Source organism: Loxodonta africana, chromosome 13 (assembly GCF_030014295.1).
Source record: "Loxodonta africana isolate mLoxAfr1 chromosome 13, mLoxAfr1.hap2, whole genome shotgun sequence".
Classification (NCBI taxonomy): domain Eukaryota; kingdom Metazoa; phylum Chordata; class Mammalia; order Proboscidea; family Elephantidae; genus Loxodonta; species Loxodonta africana.
In genome coordinates, this window is record NC_087354.1 from 53,816,952 (window position 1) to 53,831,609 (window position 14,658).

The window sequence follows — 14,658 nt, forward strand, 5'->3', positions numbered from 1 at the left end:
TATAAAATTCTCTTTGGCCTATAGCATATGCGTTGGTCCTGCTCTCAGTCTTGTGTTTGTTAGTGTCTCTGATCTTACTAGTCTAAGGGAAATCACTCTGGGTTTTACTTCTTCCAAGTAACAACAGCACCAAAACACATTTAGATTCATCTCTTATATAGAGGAATGTTATGTATGAGTTATTAATTATATGTATAATTTTATTGCATATATATGCATATGTAATGATAAGAAGCTTGGAGCCTTAGAGCTTTATTTTCAAATTCATGATTATCCGTGATACATAAGCGTTTTTAAAAATGGCCTGGCAGGTGCTTCTGACCTCTGACTTCACAATGGGGAAGGATAATCAAGATCGACAGCCCAAGGCTGGTTATTATGACGTGGAGGTCAAACAGCCATTTTTTTTTTTTTACCAGTTATAACTCCATCCATCCCTTCCACAGCACTCTCTACTTCTCTCCTGGGTTTGATAATTTGTTGCAGTAGCCACACGGAACTCATAGATAATACTCATGACTATGGGGTTTATTAGGGAAGGACGGGTTACAATTCAGGATCAGAAATGACTAAGGATACAATTCTTAGATCAGGACAGCTTCTTCTCAGCCGTGTCCACAGGCAGGCCTTTCGCTGCGCCAGCCCCAGTCCCTGCCCTGCTTGGGCAAGTGTTACAAAGTTCTTTAGCTCCACTGATAAGTGCTCAGAGGCACCCCGCTCTGCCAGTAAGCCTTGGCGAAGGCACTCAGCTCTCTAGCTGGATCAAGAGTTGAACGCCGACCTTTTGGTTAGCAGCTAAGCTCGAATCCACCAGCTACTTCTCGGAAGCTGCCTATTAGGCAGTTCTCTGTCCTGTAGGGTCATTATGAGTTGGAATTGACTTGATGGCAACAGGATTTTTTTTTTTTTAAATAGTAGACATGGATTAAAAATTTGAAGAATCAAGGTGTAGTACCGTAATGATTTGAAACAGACAGTATCTCAGCAGTATTTTAGAAAACTGTTTTTGTTTTTTCTATTATTATGTAGTGCCTTCCAATAAATGTTGATTAGATCACTTAATCATCAGATCACAAGTAGTCCTGTAAACTTTCAAATGTTTGATGTTGCCCAATATGGAGGCATTACTAGTGCATGCCCTGATCCTAGCAAGCATTCTTCCTCACTCTCTTGAGTAAGAGAAGGTGCAGAGCTGTAAGGATTGTGCCAAGGATTGTACGTCACCAGCATCCTGTTTCTCAATGCTTGGCTCTGTAGGGAGCAGCTGTGACTGTTGTTCTTTACTTCCCTGCAGATCTTGGTTGGTTGGTTTTCTTTCAAAATCTGGGGATGCTTTGAGAATTTGGAGCTATGTATTATGGTGGAATAAAGAGTGGGGGTCCTTTTTTTCTTAAATAAAAGTTTAAATCTTTCATTTAGGATTTGAGACCTCTATTAGACCTTCGAATTTCTTCTAACCATGTTTTTACTATTCTATAATCGACATCTTCAAGCCTAATCAGCCTGTACCTTGTGCCCTCAGAGCATCTTGAAGGATTTGCTTGTGTTTTCTCCCATCTAGAATGCCTTCTATCCCCTCTTGGCTTAGCTCCATTCCACTCAGCCTCCAATGCTCAGTTAAGTTCTCACCTTCTTCATGGATTTTTCCCAGTCTTCAGTGATCTCTTTGACCTGTCTGAGCTTTTACTATTTATATTCTGAAGCTAACCACTTAAAATCCTTTCTGGAATGTGTGAGGATGTAAATATGAATTAATAAGTGACTATGTCACATGGTATTTGATCATATACACCTCATAACACCTCTTGTGATGTTCCTTTTAATATATTATTTGTGTTGTCTTTTCAGTTAGGGCCTAAGCTCACTGAGATAACGTTTCATGCCTTATAGTTCCACCACAACGTTTTATACAGAAGAGCTTATTAAATATTTATTAGATTGACTAATTGAAAAAAGTGTTTTCTGATTATTTTTATTTGCATTAAACTATAAATCAGATCAGTTTTGTGTATTAGCTACTGTTGAATAACATCACACACATATGTATTTATTTGTATGTACATGTATACACAGACATGCATATTATTTCCCTGTGCCGTTTGTGAGTATTAACACCCATACTTTAAAAATTTGTGACATCGACTTGCCTTTAATCTCTGAACTAAGAAATATATTTAAAAATAATAACAGTGTTTAAATGCAATTGATTCTTTTTCTTGAAAAAATATCCCGCAGGAATCCAAACTTTCCTTTCATAATGACAGTTTACGGCTTGGTGAACTCAGACTACATCTTATGGCCTCAGCAGGGAAGATGTTTAAAGATGGTTCAATGAATGTCAGTATTAAACTGAAGACGTGCACCCTTGATGACCTCAGAGAAGGCATTGAGAGAGTAACTTCAAGGTCGGTGATCTCTGAATTTGCTGTTCATTATTTAAGGTTAATATTGTACCTGGCACTGTTAGCAGACATTTCTAGGGTTAGAATTATTAAAAGAGGTCTTGGTCATTTGATCATACTTCTTGATTTGAATTGCATCAAGGATGGAAGTTTTACAATAAAATGGAGTACTGCCTTAAAAATGGGAAGTAAAAGAATATAAGAGGTTTAATGGTAAATCATGTAATTTAACACGTATTTTGCTAAATTGTCCTTAGTTGGCAGAATTTTTTTTCAATAAAAAAAGCTTTAAAGTTATGAATTTTTACTTTATCTTGCTTATTTTGTTCATACCTCTTAAAAGAAATAAGGTCTGCAAAATTTCGGGGTTTTAAAAGAAATAGGATCCCTAGCATATTTACATTATGAATCCGTTTTGAAAGATTAACTTACATCAGCCTACTGTAAAGGGGAAGATATGTTAGCTTCAATAGCCTAATTATGTTTTTATTCCTTTCTCAAGTAATGAGACATATAATAATTCTACTTTGATGTTTTTTGGAGAAAAAATATGTTGCAGCCTAAACTTGGAGTCTGTTGAGTACACACTAGATATTTTTGAGTCCTTTGTTTTTCTGAGAGATGAATAAGAAGTAAGCAAAACGTGCTATCATGCAACTATCTTTTCGAATTTGCAAATTTTATGTCTGGGATACCTCTCCAGGCAAGAGTGATAAACACTTCCATTTGTTTGGTAGCCTCCTTTTTGCAGCACGCATGAGGATGTGTGGAAACTGTCACTGTAGACCCTTGATAAACACCTGCTGAGCAGAGTTGCACTGAATACTTTTGACTTCAAGTTTTGTAGGATGGTTTTGGATATAAATTCCTCTAGGCAGATTTCATTTCTTAAAATAGTATAAAAAGGTTGTTTTCTAAAATTTGTGGGACCATTGATATGTTTTATTAGTTGCCCAAGGCTGTCATGATTTATTTCTGTAGTATTGCATGATAATTATAAAGTATCCTGTAATTGCTTAGTAGCATAAATCTTGAATTGTGGAAATTAGGAGAACATGTCTTGGTTGTAGTTGGGTACTTAGATTCTAGTTAATACTGACCTCTTTTCTGCTGAAATTAGAAACTGAAAAGTGAAAGAAAGATTATTAAGATGTGTACGAAAGTTTTCATCTTTTTAATTATTTTAGCAGGAATTTAAAATAATGAATGGCATGTATTTTTTTCAGAATGATTGACAAAAAGAATGACCAAGATAAGAGTTCTATGATTGATATAAGCTACAAACAAGACAAAAATGGAAGTCAAATTGATGCTGTTCTTGACAAGCTGTATGTATGTGCCAGTGTGGAGTTTCTGATGACTGTGGCAGATTTCTTCATCCAGGCTGTGCCTCAGAGTCCAGAAAATATGGCAAAAGAAACACAGATTGCACTGAGACAGACTGGCACAGCAAGAATCAAGTCAGAGAAAGGTTAGCAGAATTTATTTGTCTTAGATAACTTCTCCTATATTTTAACAAAATTATAAATACAGAAGAGGGAAATGGAGAATTTAAGAAGATAAAATTAGTCTTTAAAATTTAAAGAAAAACTTTACTAAGCATATATTTCTAAGAGAAAAGTACAGTATTAATATATTGGAATCAGGGGCCAGAAAACCTTTGCTCTGGTTTAAACTCTGCCATTAACATTTCTTTATTCATCTGGAAATAGAGGGGATTAATCTGGGTCCGTGGTTTGCAGCCTGTTTTTTAGAAGGGGAATCTTTTATTCAGAGAAAATATTTTTAAGAATTCTAGCATATTGAAGAGCAACTGAACAGAAGTAGCAACAGGTGGGGACTTGGGAGGCTTTAGCTTGAAGCCCCTAGGATACAACTGTAGGATCCTTAAGCTCTCCGAAACGTAGCTTGAGACTATCTGGTCTAGGAATAATCTGAAGCCCCTTCCCAGCCCTGCACTTCTTTTATTCCAGTGTTACCAAGCAGATTAGTGACTTTTTAAGTTAAATTGTGATTGTCTGAGGTCTGAGGCACTTTTCTCTCTGTTTAACCAAGTAAGATTGGAAAACTGTCATTTACTGGCAAGGTCTGAGTTATATGTTTTCATTTATCTTTTATGTTTCTTAAGTTGTAATCATGTCCCTGTATTCAAATGTACATTTAATTATTTATACTACAGATAGTATGGCAGTGACTATGAGCTTTATGGTAGAATCAACATAAACAAGTAATAATGGTCTGTCTGCTTTATCAGGGCCTCTTTTTCTCTTCTTGATATTCTCCTCCCCAGTTTTCCCTTCCTTGACCCTTCAACAAGAACACAAGACAGCACACAAGGCAACACACAACACAACAAACACAAAACACAACATAACATATAACATAAAACATAACGTACAGTCATTGTGTATACATGCACACGCCTTAATTCTGACAAAAATTCCAAACAAGTTTATTCCTGCTAGGCCAAGGTAGGGAACGATCTTGTGGATAGGGGTCCGAGTCCTCTTGCCCACATTTAGTCTTTAGTATTAATTAATCAGTTATTGATAATTGTTATTTTAACCATATCCATTATAGCAGAATATTAGCAGCAACTTAGCAACTTGAAGATAACATGAATTCAGGTGACAAGATTTACTTTCAAACCTTTTGGTTCCTATTTTTATTTCCTCAGATGACTCTGTAAAACCAAATATGACTTTAAAGGCCATGATCATAGATCCCGAAGTGGTGTTTGTTGCCAACCTGACAAAGGCCGACGCGCCTGCTCTGACGGCCTCGTTCCAGTGTAACCTCTCGCTATCAACATCCAGACTTGAGCAGATGATGGAAGCCTCTGTGAGAGATCTCAAAGTGCTCGCCTGCCCTTTCCTCAGAGAAAAGAGAGGGAAAAACGTTACCACAGTAAGAATCGCCTTATACCTGAAGCTTGGATTGAAGGCTGACAGAAATGGTTGATTTGTATAATCCTAGAATGTGAGCGCTCGGCAGGGTTTAGAGATTATCTCCTACAAACTTGGTGTTTTACAGAAAAGGATATTGAATTCCAGAGAGGTTCAGTGACTTAGCTGTGGCTGTTAAGTGATAGAGTAGGGGATTAGCTCCAGACTGGCTTTCCTTTCATTCTAACGTTTTCTCTCGATTAGTATTTGAATTTTTGTACAAACCAACATTCTTTTTCAGCTGTTCTTTTTGGTCACCATACTATACCCAGTGAATTAATGAATGAATGAGCAAATGAGTGAGTATTAAAACCTTTACGCTTAGAATAAAAAAATTAAGTTGGATTCATGTGACCAAAAGAGATTGTGTTTTGCTGTTATTAAAAGTTAACTTCAATTATGCTTTTACACTGTTATTGAAAAATCTGATTTTAGTTAATTAACACAATTCCCATACCAATTTTTTCAAATGTTAACTTGGTGATTTTATTATAAAAGAATCATTATATTATACAACTCATTTGCAATGTTATTTTATCTTATTTTTAAAAAAAATTTTTGATTCGTTGTGCTTTTAAGTGAAAGCTTACAAATCAAGTCAGTCTCTCATACAAAAATTTGTACACACCGTGCTATGTACGCCTAGCTGCTCTTCCCCTAATGAGACAGCACACTCCTCCTTTCCACCCTGTGTTCCCCATGTCCATTCAGCCAGCTCCTGTCTCCCTCTGCCTTCTAATCTCGCCTCCAGATGCGGTGTTATATTAAATTACATAAATTTGTGGGCAAAGTTTGCAAAAAGAAATGCAGTGCTTGGCTTAGTCTATACTTTATCGTGAAATATTATGTGGTAGGATCATCTCATGTTGTGTCACAGATGTCAATTAAAAGCTAATCAATTAATTAATTGAAAGCTCATCCTAACTTTTTTTTTAGTTGCACCCTTCAGGTGCAAGGGTATTTTATTTACTTCTTTCATGAGAATATAGTGTTCATAGTTTATAATAAATCATTGAGTTTGAAGAATTGAAATTTATTCTAAGAAGGACCTTATATGATATTCAAGACCGACCTGCTGTTCACTGGAAACTGTTCATTTATCTACTTTTCATCATTTGGGGAGATTTCCTGAAGTGTATTTTATAGAAAGGCATCATTTAAAAAATATTTTAGCGAAAGGAAACATTTTAAATTGCTGATAGTAAGTATGCATCATTATTTAAAGATTTAGTATAGGGGAGTTAATCAGAACTGCTTAAAATTCTTTAACAGTGTTCACAGATTTACCATAGTTCAGAAGAGTACTCAAAAAAAAAAAGTCTGAGCTAATTTAATTTGCCTTTTCACTTTTAGTATCAGGTGAAGACCTCATGTTAAGTAAGACATGGTTCTTCTAGGTGTGTGTCACGCATGTAATGGATCTGTTACTAAGGAAATGTGGCCTTCATTCATTTGTTTCTAGATCTTACAACCCTGCTCTTTATTTATGGAAAAATGTGCCTGGGCTTCGGGGAAGCAAAATATAAATGTGACAGTTAAAGAATGTATAATTAAGGTTAGTATCTATTATATTCTTCGGGTGAAAATTAATTCTCGTTTTTCTAGCAATATTGTATATTTGCAGTATTCTGACATATCTTTCAATGTCTTTTTCATAACTCAAGTATGATGCTAGTCATCTTTTAAGTAATCACATACCTCTAACATTAATATCCTTTTTCTTTAGTGAAGTATTTGTTTCTATTTTCATTAAAAGGTGACTTAATAATATCCACAAATGATCAAGACAGTTTTTCTCTATTCCATGTGTGCATGCGTCAGGGGGGATAGGTTGGGGGAGGGCAGAGATGGGCTAGAAGGAGAGGGGGAAATGATGGGGAGATGAGATTGCTGCTGGTTTATTTGTAATAAGTTGTTTTAGGCCTTTATTTGATGTATAGTTTGATTGAATTTAATAATGATGTGATGAAATGTTTTATGTGGCTTATAAAATGTTTGTAATAATGACAGATGTACACTAGAAAAAAATTAAGATTTACTTTTTTAAAGATAAAGTATTAAATGGGGGGAGGAAGCTCCTTCAATTTGTGTGCGCTTCCTCTGAGGCACCAGCTTAGGTACTGGGGGATTGTCCTCCCATTTATTTGTGCGTAAATTTTTTTATTCATTAAGCAAACATTTGTTGAGCACTTACTATGTACAAATAACATCCTGTACAAGGCACTGGGAAACCATAGTTCTTGCTTTCAAAGAACTTTATAAGGAAATATGTGGGAGAAGAAAGGAAATCTGTGATTGCAGCTTTCAATGCCAGAGGCATGCACAAGGTACTGTAGGGATCACAGGCAAGGGGCCTCTAACTCAGACCAGGGCAGCAGAGAAAGCTGTCTGGAGGAGAGGCTGCTTAAACTGAATTATGAAAGTCTAGTGTTTTCAGAGTCCAATTGTTAGTTGAAGAGGGAGAGGAAAGGTTATCCAGACAGAACCAACAATATGCACAAGGGCAGAGGTGTGAAAAAATCCCTTAAGGACTTAGAAGGGTAGTTCGGATATGGTTGGAGAGAATGGTGTGGTAGAGGTGTAGGACCAGGGACACTAATTATAGGTAACATTATAAAGCAAGGAAATAAAAAGGATTCAGTTGACAGGTAAATTTGGGAAGCAATGCGTGCTAGATCTTCTCAGTATTTCTTTAACATATTAAGTAAGGATTGTGAGAAGTGAACAATAAAGGAATCTAATTTACTTGTTCTAATATTTCTTAATTTTGGGGAAACGCTGGCTAACTGATTGAATAGACATCAGGCCACAAAAAGCTTTGGGCACTGTTGATGTTGTTTTTAGGTGCCATTGAGTCGGTTCCCACTCATAGCGACCCCAAGTACAACAGAATGAAACACTGCCTAGTTGTGAGACATCCTCACAATCTGTGTTATGGTTGAGCCACTGTTGCAGCCACTGTGTCAGCCCATCTTGTTGAGGGTCCTCTTCTTTTTCCCTGACCCTCTACCAAGCATGATGTCCTTCTCCAGGGACCAGTCCCTCCTGATAACATGTCCAAAGTATGTGAAATGAAGTCCTACTGTCTGTCTTTGTTATCTGTTGCTGCTTTAACAGAAACACCACAAGTGGCTGTAACAAAGAGAAATTTATTTTCCCACAGTCTAGTAGGCTAGAAGTCCAAATTGAGGGCATCAGTCCAGAGGAGGGCTTTCTGTCTTTGTCTGCTCTGGAGGAACATCCTTGCCGTCAGTCTTGCCCTGAACCAGGAGCTTCTCTGTGCAGGAACCCTGGGTCCAAAGGACACACTCTGCTCCTGGCACTGCTTTTTTGGTAGTATGAGGGTCCCATCTCTCTGCTCACTTCTCTTTCCTTTTATCTCTTGAGAGATAAAAGGTGGTGCAGGCCACTCCCCAGGGAACCTCCTTTTACATTGGATCAGGGATGGGACCAGTATAAGAGTATTATATCCCACCCTGATCCTCTTTAACATAATCTAATCTTGCCTCATTAATCACAGTCAGAGATTAGGATTTATAACCTAGGAAAATTATAACAATCACAAAATGGAGGACAACCACACAATACCGGAAATCAATGCCTAACCAAGTTGATACATGTATTTTTTGGGGGCACAATTCAGTCCATGACACCATCTTGGTTCTAAGGAGCAATCTGCGTATACTTCTTCTCTTCCGAGACAGATCTGTTCGTTCTTCTGGCACTCCATGATATAGTCAGTATTCTTTGCCAGCACCATAATTCAGAGGTACAATTCTTTATCAGTCTTCCTTATTCATTATCCAGCTTTTGCATGCATATGAGGCAATAGAATACACCAGGTTTGGGTCAGGTACATCTTAATCCTCAAAGTGACGTCTTTGCTTTTTAACACTTTAAAGAGGTCTTTTGAAGCAGATTTGGCCAGTGCAGTACTTCGTTTGATTTCTTGACTGCTGCTTCCGTGGGCATTGATTGTGGATCCACGTAAAATGAAATCCTTGACAACTTCAGTATTTTCTTCATTTTTCATAATGTTGCTTATTGGTGCAGTTGTGAGGATTTTTCTTTTTTTTTTTTTTATGTTGAGGTGTAATCCTTACTGAACATGGTAATCTTTGCCCTTCATCAGTATCTGCTTCAAATCCTCTTCACTTTCAACAAGCAAGGTTGTGTCATCTGCGTAACGCAGGTTGTTAATGAGTCTTCTTCCAATCTTGATGCCACATTCTTCTCTTATAGTCCAGCTTCTTGATTATTTGCTTAGCGTACTGATTAAATAGGTATGGTAAAAGGATACAGTCCTGATGCACACCTTTCCTGATGTTAAACCATGCAGTATCCCCTTGTTTTGTACGATTGACTACTTATTGGTCTATGTACAAGTTCCATATGAGCACAATTAAGTGTTCTGGAATTCCCATTCTTCATAATGTTATCCATAATTTGTTATGATCCACACAGTTGAATGCCTTTGCATAGTCAGTAAAACACAGGTAAACATCTTTCTGGTATTCTCTGCTTTCAGCCAAGATCTAGCTGATATCAGCAATGATATCCCTCGTTCTACATCCTCTTCTGAATCTGGCTTGAAATTCTGGCAGCTCCCTGTTGATGTACTGTTGCAACTGTTTTTGAATATCTTCAGCATAATTTTACTTCTGTGTGATATTAATGATATTGTTCGATAATTTCTGCATTCAGCTGGGTCACCTTTCTTTGAAAATGCACAGAAATATGGATCTGTTCCAGTCGGTAGAGCAGGAAGCTGTCTTCAAAATTTCTTCATGTGAAGTGAGCACCTCCTATGCTGCATCTGTTTGTTGAAACTTCTCAGCTGATATTTTGTCATTCCCTGGACTCTTGTTTTTCACCATTGCCTAGAGCCTTGTTTTTCGCCATTGCCTTCAGTGCAGCTTGGACTTCTTCCATCGGAACCATTGGTTCTTGGTCATATGCTACCTTCTGAAATGGTTGAATGTTGACCATTTCTTTTTGGTGCGGTGACTGTGTATTCCTTCCATCTTCTTTTGCTGCTTCCTGCGTCATTTAGTATTTCCCTCATAGAATTCTTCAATATTGCAACCCAAGGCTTGAATTTTTTCTTCAGTTTTTCAGCTTAAGAATGCTGAGCGTGTTCTTTCCTTTTGGTTTTCTAACTCCAGGTCTTTGCACATGCCATTATAACACTTTGTCTTCTTGAGCCGCCCTCTGAAATCTTCTGTTCAGTTTTATGTCATCATTTTTTCCATTTGCATTCGCTACTCTGTGTTCAAGAGCAAGTTTCAAAGTCTCTTCTGACATCGATTTTGGCCTTTTCTTTCTTTTTAATGACCTCTTGCTTTCTTCATGGGGCCCTGGTGGCCCAGTGGTTAAGTGATAAGGCTGCTAACCAAAAGGTTGGCAGTTCACATCCACCAGCCGCTCCTTGGAAACCCTATGGGGCAGTTCTACTCTGTCCTCTAGGGTGGCTATGGGTTGAAATTGCCTCCACGGCAATGGGTTTGGTTTGGTTTTGGTTGCTTTCTTCATGTATGATATCCTTGATGTTATTCCACAACTTGTCTAGTCTTTAGTCATTAGTGTTCGGTGCGTCAAATGTATTCTTGAGATGGTCTCTAAATTCAGGTAGGCTATACTCATGGTTGTATTTTGGCTGTCATGGACTTGCTCTAATTTTCTTCAGCTTCAACTTAAACTTGCATATATACAGTTGATGGTCTGTTTCATAGTTGATGGTCTGTGCACTAAGCTAAGAGAATTTGAATATTATCCTGAAAGTTATAGGAAGCTGTTGAAGATTTTAAGCAAAGTCATGCCTTGCCCAGGTTTGGGTTTTAGAAAAATCATGCTGGTGACAGTGTGGAGAGTAGGCTGGGGAGTGGTGACTGGACATGGAAAACAACATCTGTGTAGAACTAAAGCACAGTGATAGGGATGAGGGAAGTGAGCAGATTCCAAGGTACTAAGAGGTAGAATTTGCAGATCTTGGGGTGAGTGGAGGGAGATCCATGGTGATTCCCAGGGTTCCCAACAGAAACTTTATTAGCTTGTCTTCACGAGACCTTTATAAAATGAATATATGTTTCTGTAAGAAAGGTGAAATCCATTTATGTATATCTTGGTGAGAATCACATACTTTGGTTCAGTTAATTGAGAATTGAAAAATTCGGTCACATCTCTACATTTTTCTGTTGATATAACATGATTTTGCCCCAAATCGATAATTTTAACTCAATAATATCGACTATTGGTATATAACATTTAGTTACTTAATTCCGGAATAACCTGGGCAGAAATCATTGTTATGGGGTTAGTTGACTTGACACATGATTTTGTGTGCTTTCCTTAGTCATGAATTTAATATATTTAAATTTTTAATTAGTTACTTTTTAACTTTTGTATTATATATTAATTCTTCTCATCTTGGCAGAATTGTAAAACTTTTTCTGCTTTCTTTTTTTAAGATTTCACCCATAATTCTTAATACTGTGATGACAGTCATGGCTGCTATGTCTCCAAAGACAAAAGAAGATGAATCCAAAGATACATCTAAGGAAATGGAAAATCTTTGGGGTGTCAAATCTATTAATGATTACAACTCCTGGTTTCTTGGTGTTGACACGGCAACAGAAATAACTGAAAATTTCAAAGACATAGAACATCCATTGATAGAGGAAAACTGTGCTGTTGTTGTGGAGTCAGTTCAGGTTACCTTGGAATGTGGCCTCGGACATCGAACTGTCCCTTTATTGTTGGCAGAGTCTAAGTTTTCAGGAATTATTAAAAACTGGAGTTCCCTAATGGCTGCTACTGCTGATATGACTCTAGAGGTATGACCATATCATTTAGTCCCTTCAGAGCCAGCTTCTCAAAAGTACAATTACAGAATTAAGATAATGAACTTTTTTTTGTTTGCTCATGGCTACAGCAGGTATACATGTATGAGTAGGCAATACACTGTCACCTTCAGTGTGTTAATGAATAGTATTATTTATTTGGTAATTAAATTTTAAAGATCCTTTTGATAATTTGTTTATGGCAATAAAGTAAGAGAGTAAAAGAAAATAAACTCTCTCTATATTCTCTGTGTCTTCAGGTGGGATTTGAAAATGGCCATTGGCATAGTTCCTTATTTAGTTACTGAATTACTTATGATTTTTTTTCCTACTAGTTACAGAAATATCTTGTAGTTAAAATTGGAATATTCTCTATTTCCATGCTGTTCCAGGTACACTATTACAACGAGACCCATGCTGCCTGGGAGCCCCTGATTGAGAGAGTGGCCGGGAAAAGACAATGGAATTTAAGGCTTGATGTAAGGAAACCATAAAATATCTTTGTATAGAATTATAGTAAATATGTTTATGAGTAATTTTCAGTTCAGTGATTCTCAAAGTGTTCTTCAGGAGGTAATTTTAGGGGGCCCATGAGGCCAAAACTCTTCATAATAATACTCAGACATTCACTCTTATTCTGTTATGAGCGTACAGTGGAGTTTTCCAGAGGACACCCGAGTGTGCAGTTGCAATAGATTGAATGCAGATGCAGATATGAGAATCCACTGTCTTTCCTTAAGCTAGATACAAAGGGCTTTATTTATAAATGCCTCTTCTCACAGTGTGTATGCATATATATATGTATATAAAAGAATACTTATTTTTCATTAAAATGTTATTTCTGTTAAAATGTAATTGTTATTTTTAAATGAATATTTAAAATTTCCTTAGTTTTAGTTTCTAATATAGTAAGATATAACCCACATAAATGAAGCTCTTTGGAATCCTCTATGATTTTTAAGAGTGTAAAGAGGTCTTAAGACCAACACCTTTGAGAACCTCTGTTCTAGTTCCTGAATTCTTTTGTGTTATCTCTTTACAGTACTTCTTGGGAACACTTTGGAATCCTGGGTATCGAATCACCCTTTTCTAGATTAACAGGAACGTGGGTTACATTGTTAACAAATTGTCGCACCCATCTCTCTGGGACAGCCTTACTGAGGAGCCAGGCACTGCAATTGACTCAGCAGATTTTTAAAGACAGGAAGTCACTTAAACTTTCTGTCTTTAAAATAAAAGTAAAGTAGAAGTAATATTTCTGACTTGGCTTCATTGGCATAGAGAGGCTAGCAAGGAGTGTTTTAGAAGGTTTTAAAAATGCTGTTGGAACAAAATCTCTGATAGAGGCTGATGGCTGGAGTTTGAAAGCTAATCATATCAGTTATTTATAGATGTTACCAGTAAATAGTAGAGGGAAAGAAACTGTTATTTCTGGATGGCACCTACAGTAAGGGTGATTTTAGATTTCAGAGTCAACTTAGATTGCTCATCAGCGCATAATCGCCCATTAGTCAGGCAACACTGGAGTAATAAGTATCCTCTGAGGAGTGCCCAAGAGACAGATATGGAGCTGACTTTGAGAAAATTGCTTGGTGCTTGTATGGCGTGACTCAAAACGTTGGCTCACGTATGAGCTATCCACTAAAAGAAAGTGCTGGTCTGTGCTAAACGAAGCACTGAATTTCTTCAGAAATTAGACTTTTGGGGAGTCGTGTGAAGTGGCCAGTTTAGATTAGGAGAATTTAACTCTGTTGAGAGTATTTTAATTTTATTACTAATTACCTAATAGATTTGTTATGTTATTTATCCTTATAGGTAAGGAAGAACCCAATCCAGGATAAAAGTTTGATGCCAGGAGATGACTTTATTTTTCTTCCCGAACCACAAATGGCAGTTCACGTTTCTTCAGGGGATACAATGAACATAACAATATCCAAAAGTTGCCTTAATGTTTTCAACAATTTGGCAAAAGTACGTTTGGTTCTTGCTTGGGATATTTCAAGTGGAATTTAAAAATGAAACATGTAGGGGCTTTTTGCTTGTCGTTAAAACCAGTTTAAAAAAATATGTAGTCATGGTTTAATTTTTGAGAAGAACGTGCATTTTGCAGGAATTTCATTGTGGTGTTGTGTTCCCTTCCAGGGTTTTTCAGAGGGCACTGCTTCTACCTTTGACTACTCTTTAAAAGACAGGGCTCCTTTCACAGTCAAAAATGCTGTAGGTGTTCCCATTAAGGTGCAGCCCAATCCTAATCTTAGAATCATGGGCTCCCCTGAGAAAAGTGATATTTATGATGTTGATGCCGGTCAGAGCTTGGAATTGGAATATGCCAGTGTGGAACCCTTACATCAAGGGAAACTATCTATATTGAGCCGTCAAGAAAGCTCCTTTTTCACGCTAACCTTTGGTATGCTATATTTTTTATTTTAAGGGCATCTTTGAAATTGTTGATGTGGGCTTATTTTTGATAGA

General features: G+C 37.1%; 1 protein-coding gene across 3 annotated transcripts in view; it reads left to right on the plus strand.

Annotated features, from left to right (window-relative positions):
- Positions 1 to 14,658, plus strand: part of VPS13C (vacuolar protein sorting 13 homolog C) — a 187,196-nt gene that overhangs the window by 123,237 nt on the left and 49,301 nt on the right. For all 3 annotated transcript variants that reach the window (XR_010317431.1, XM_064267464.1, XM_064267465.1), the window contains exons 48-55: positions 2,236 to 2,405; positions 3,629 to 3,873; positions 5,080 to 5,309; positions 6,810 to 6,902; positions 11,815 to 12,180; positions 12,579 to 12,665; positions 14,002 to 14,157; positions 14,329 to 14,593. Coding sequence is in view for 2 of the 3 variants with exons in the window: in XM_064267464.1 (XP_064123534.1) it covers positions 2,236 to 2,405; positions 3,629 to 3,873; positions 5,080 to 5,309; positions 6,810 to 6,902; positions 11,815 to 12,180; positions 12,579 to 12,665; positions 14,002 to 14,157; positions 14,329 to 14,593 (1,612 nt within the window). In the remaining variant the exon portion in view is untranslated. The remainder of the gene's footprint in view (positions 1 to 2,235; positions 2,406 to 3,628; positions 3,874 to 5,079; positions 5,310 to 6,809; positions 6,903 to 11,814; positions 12,181 to 12,578; positions 12,666 to 14,001; positions 14,158 to 14,328; positions 14,594 to 14,658) is intronic.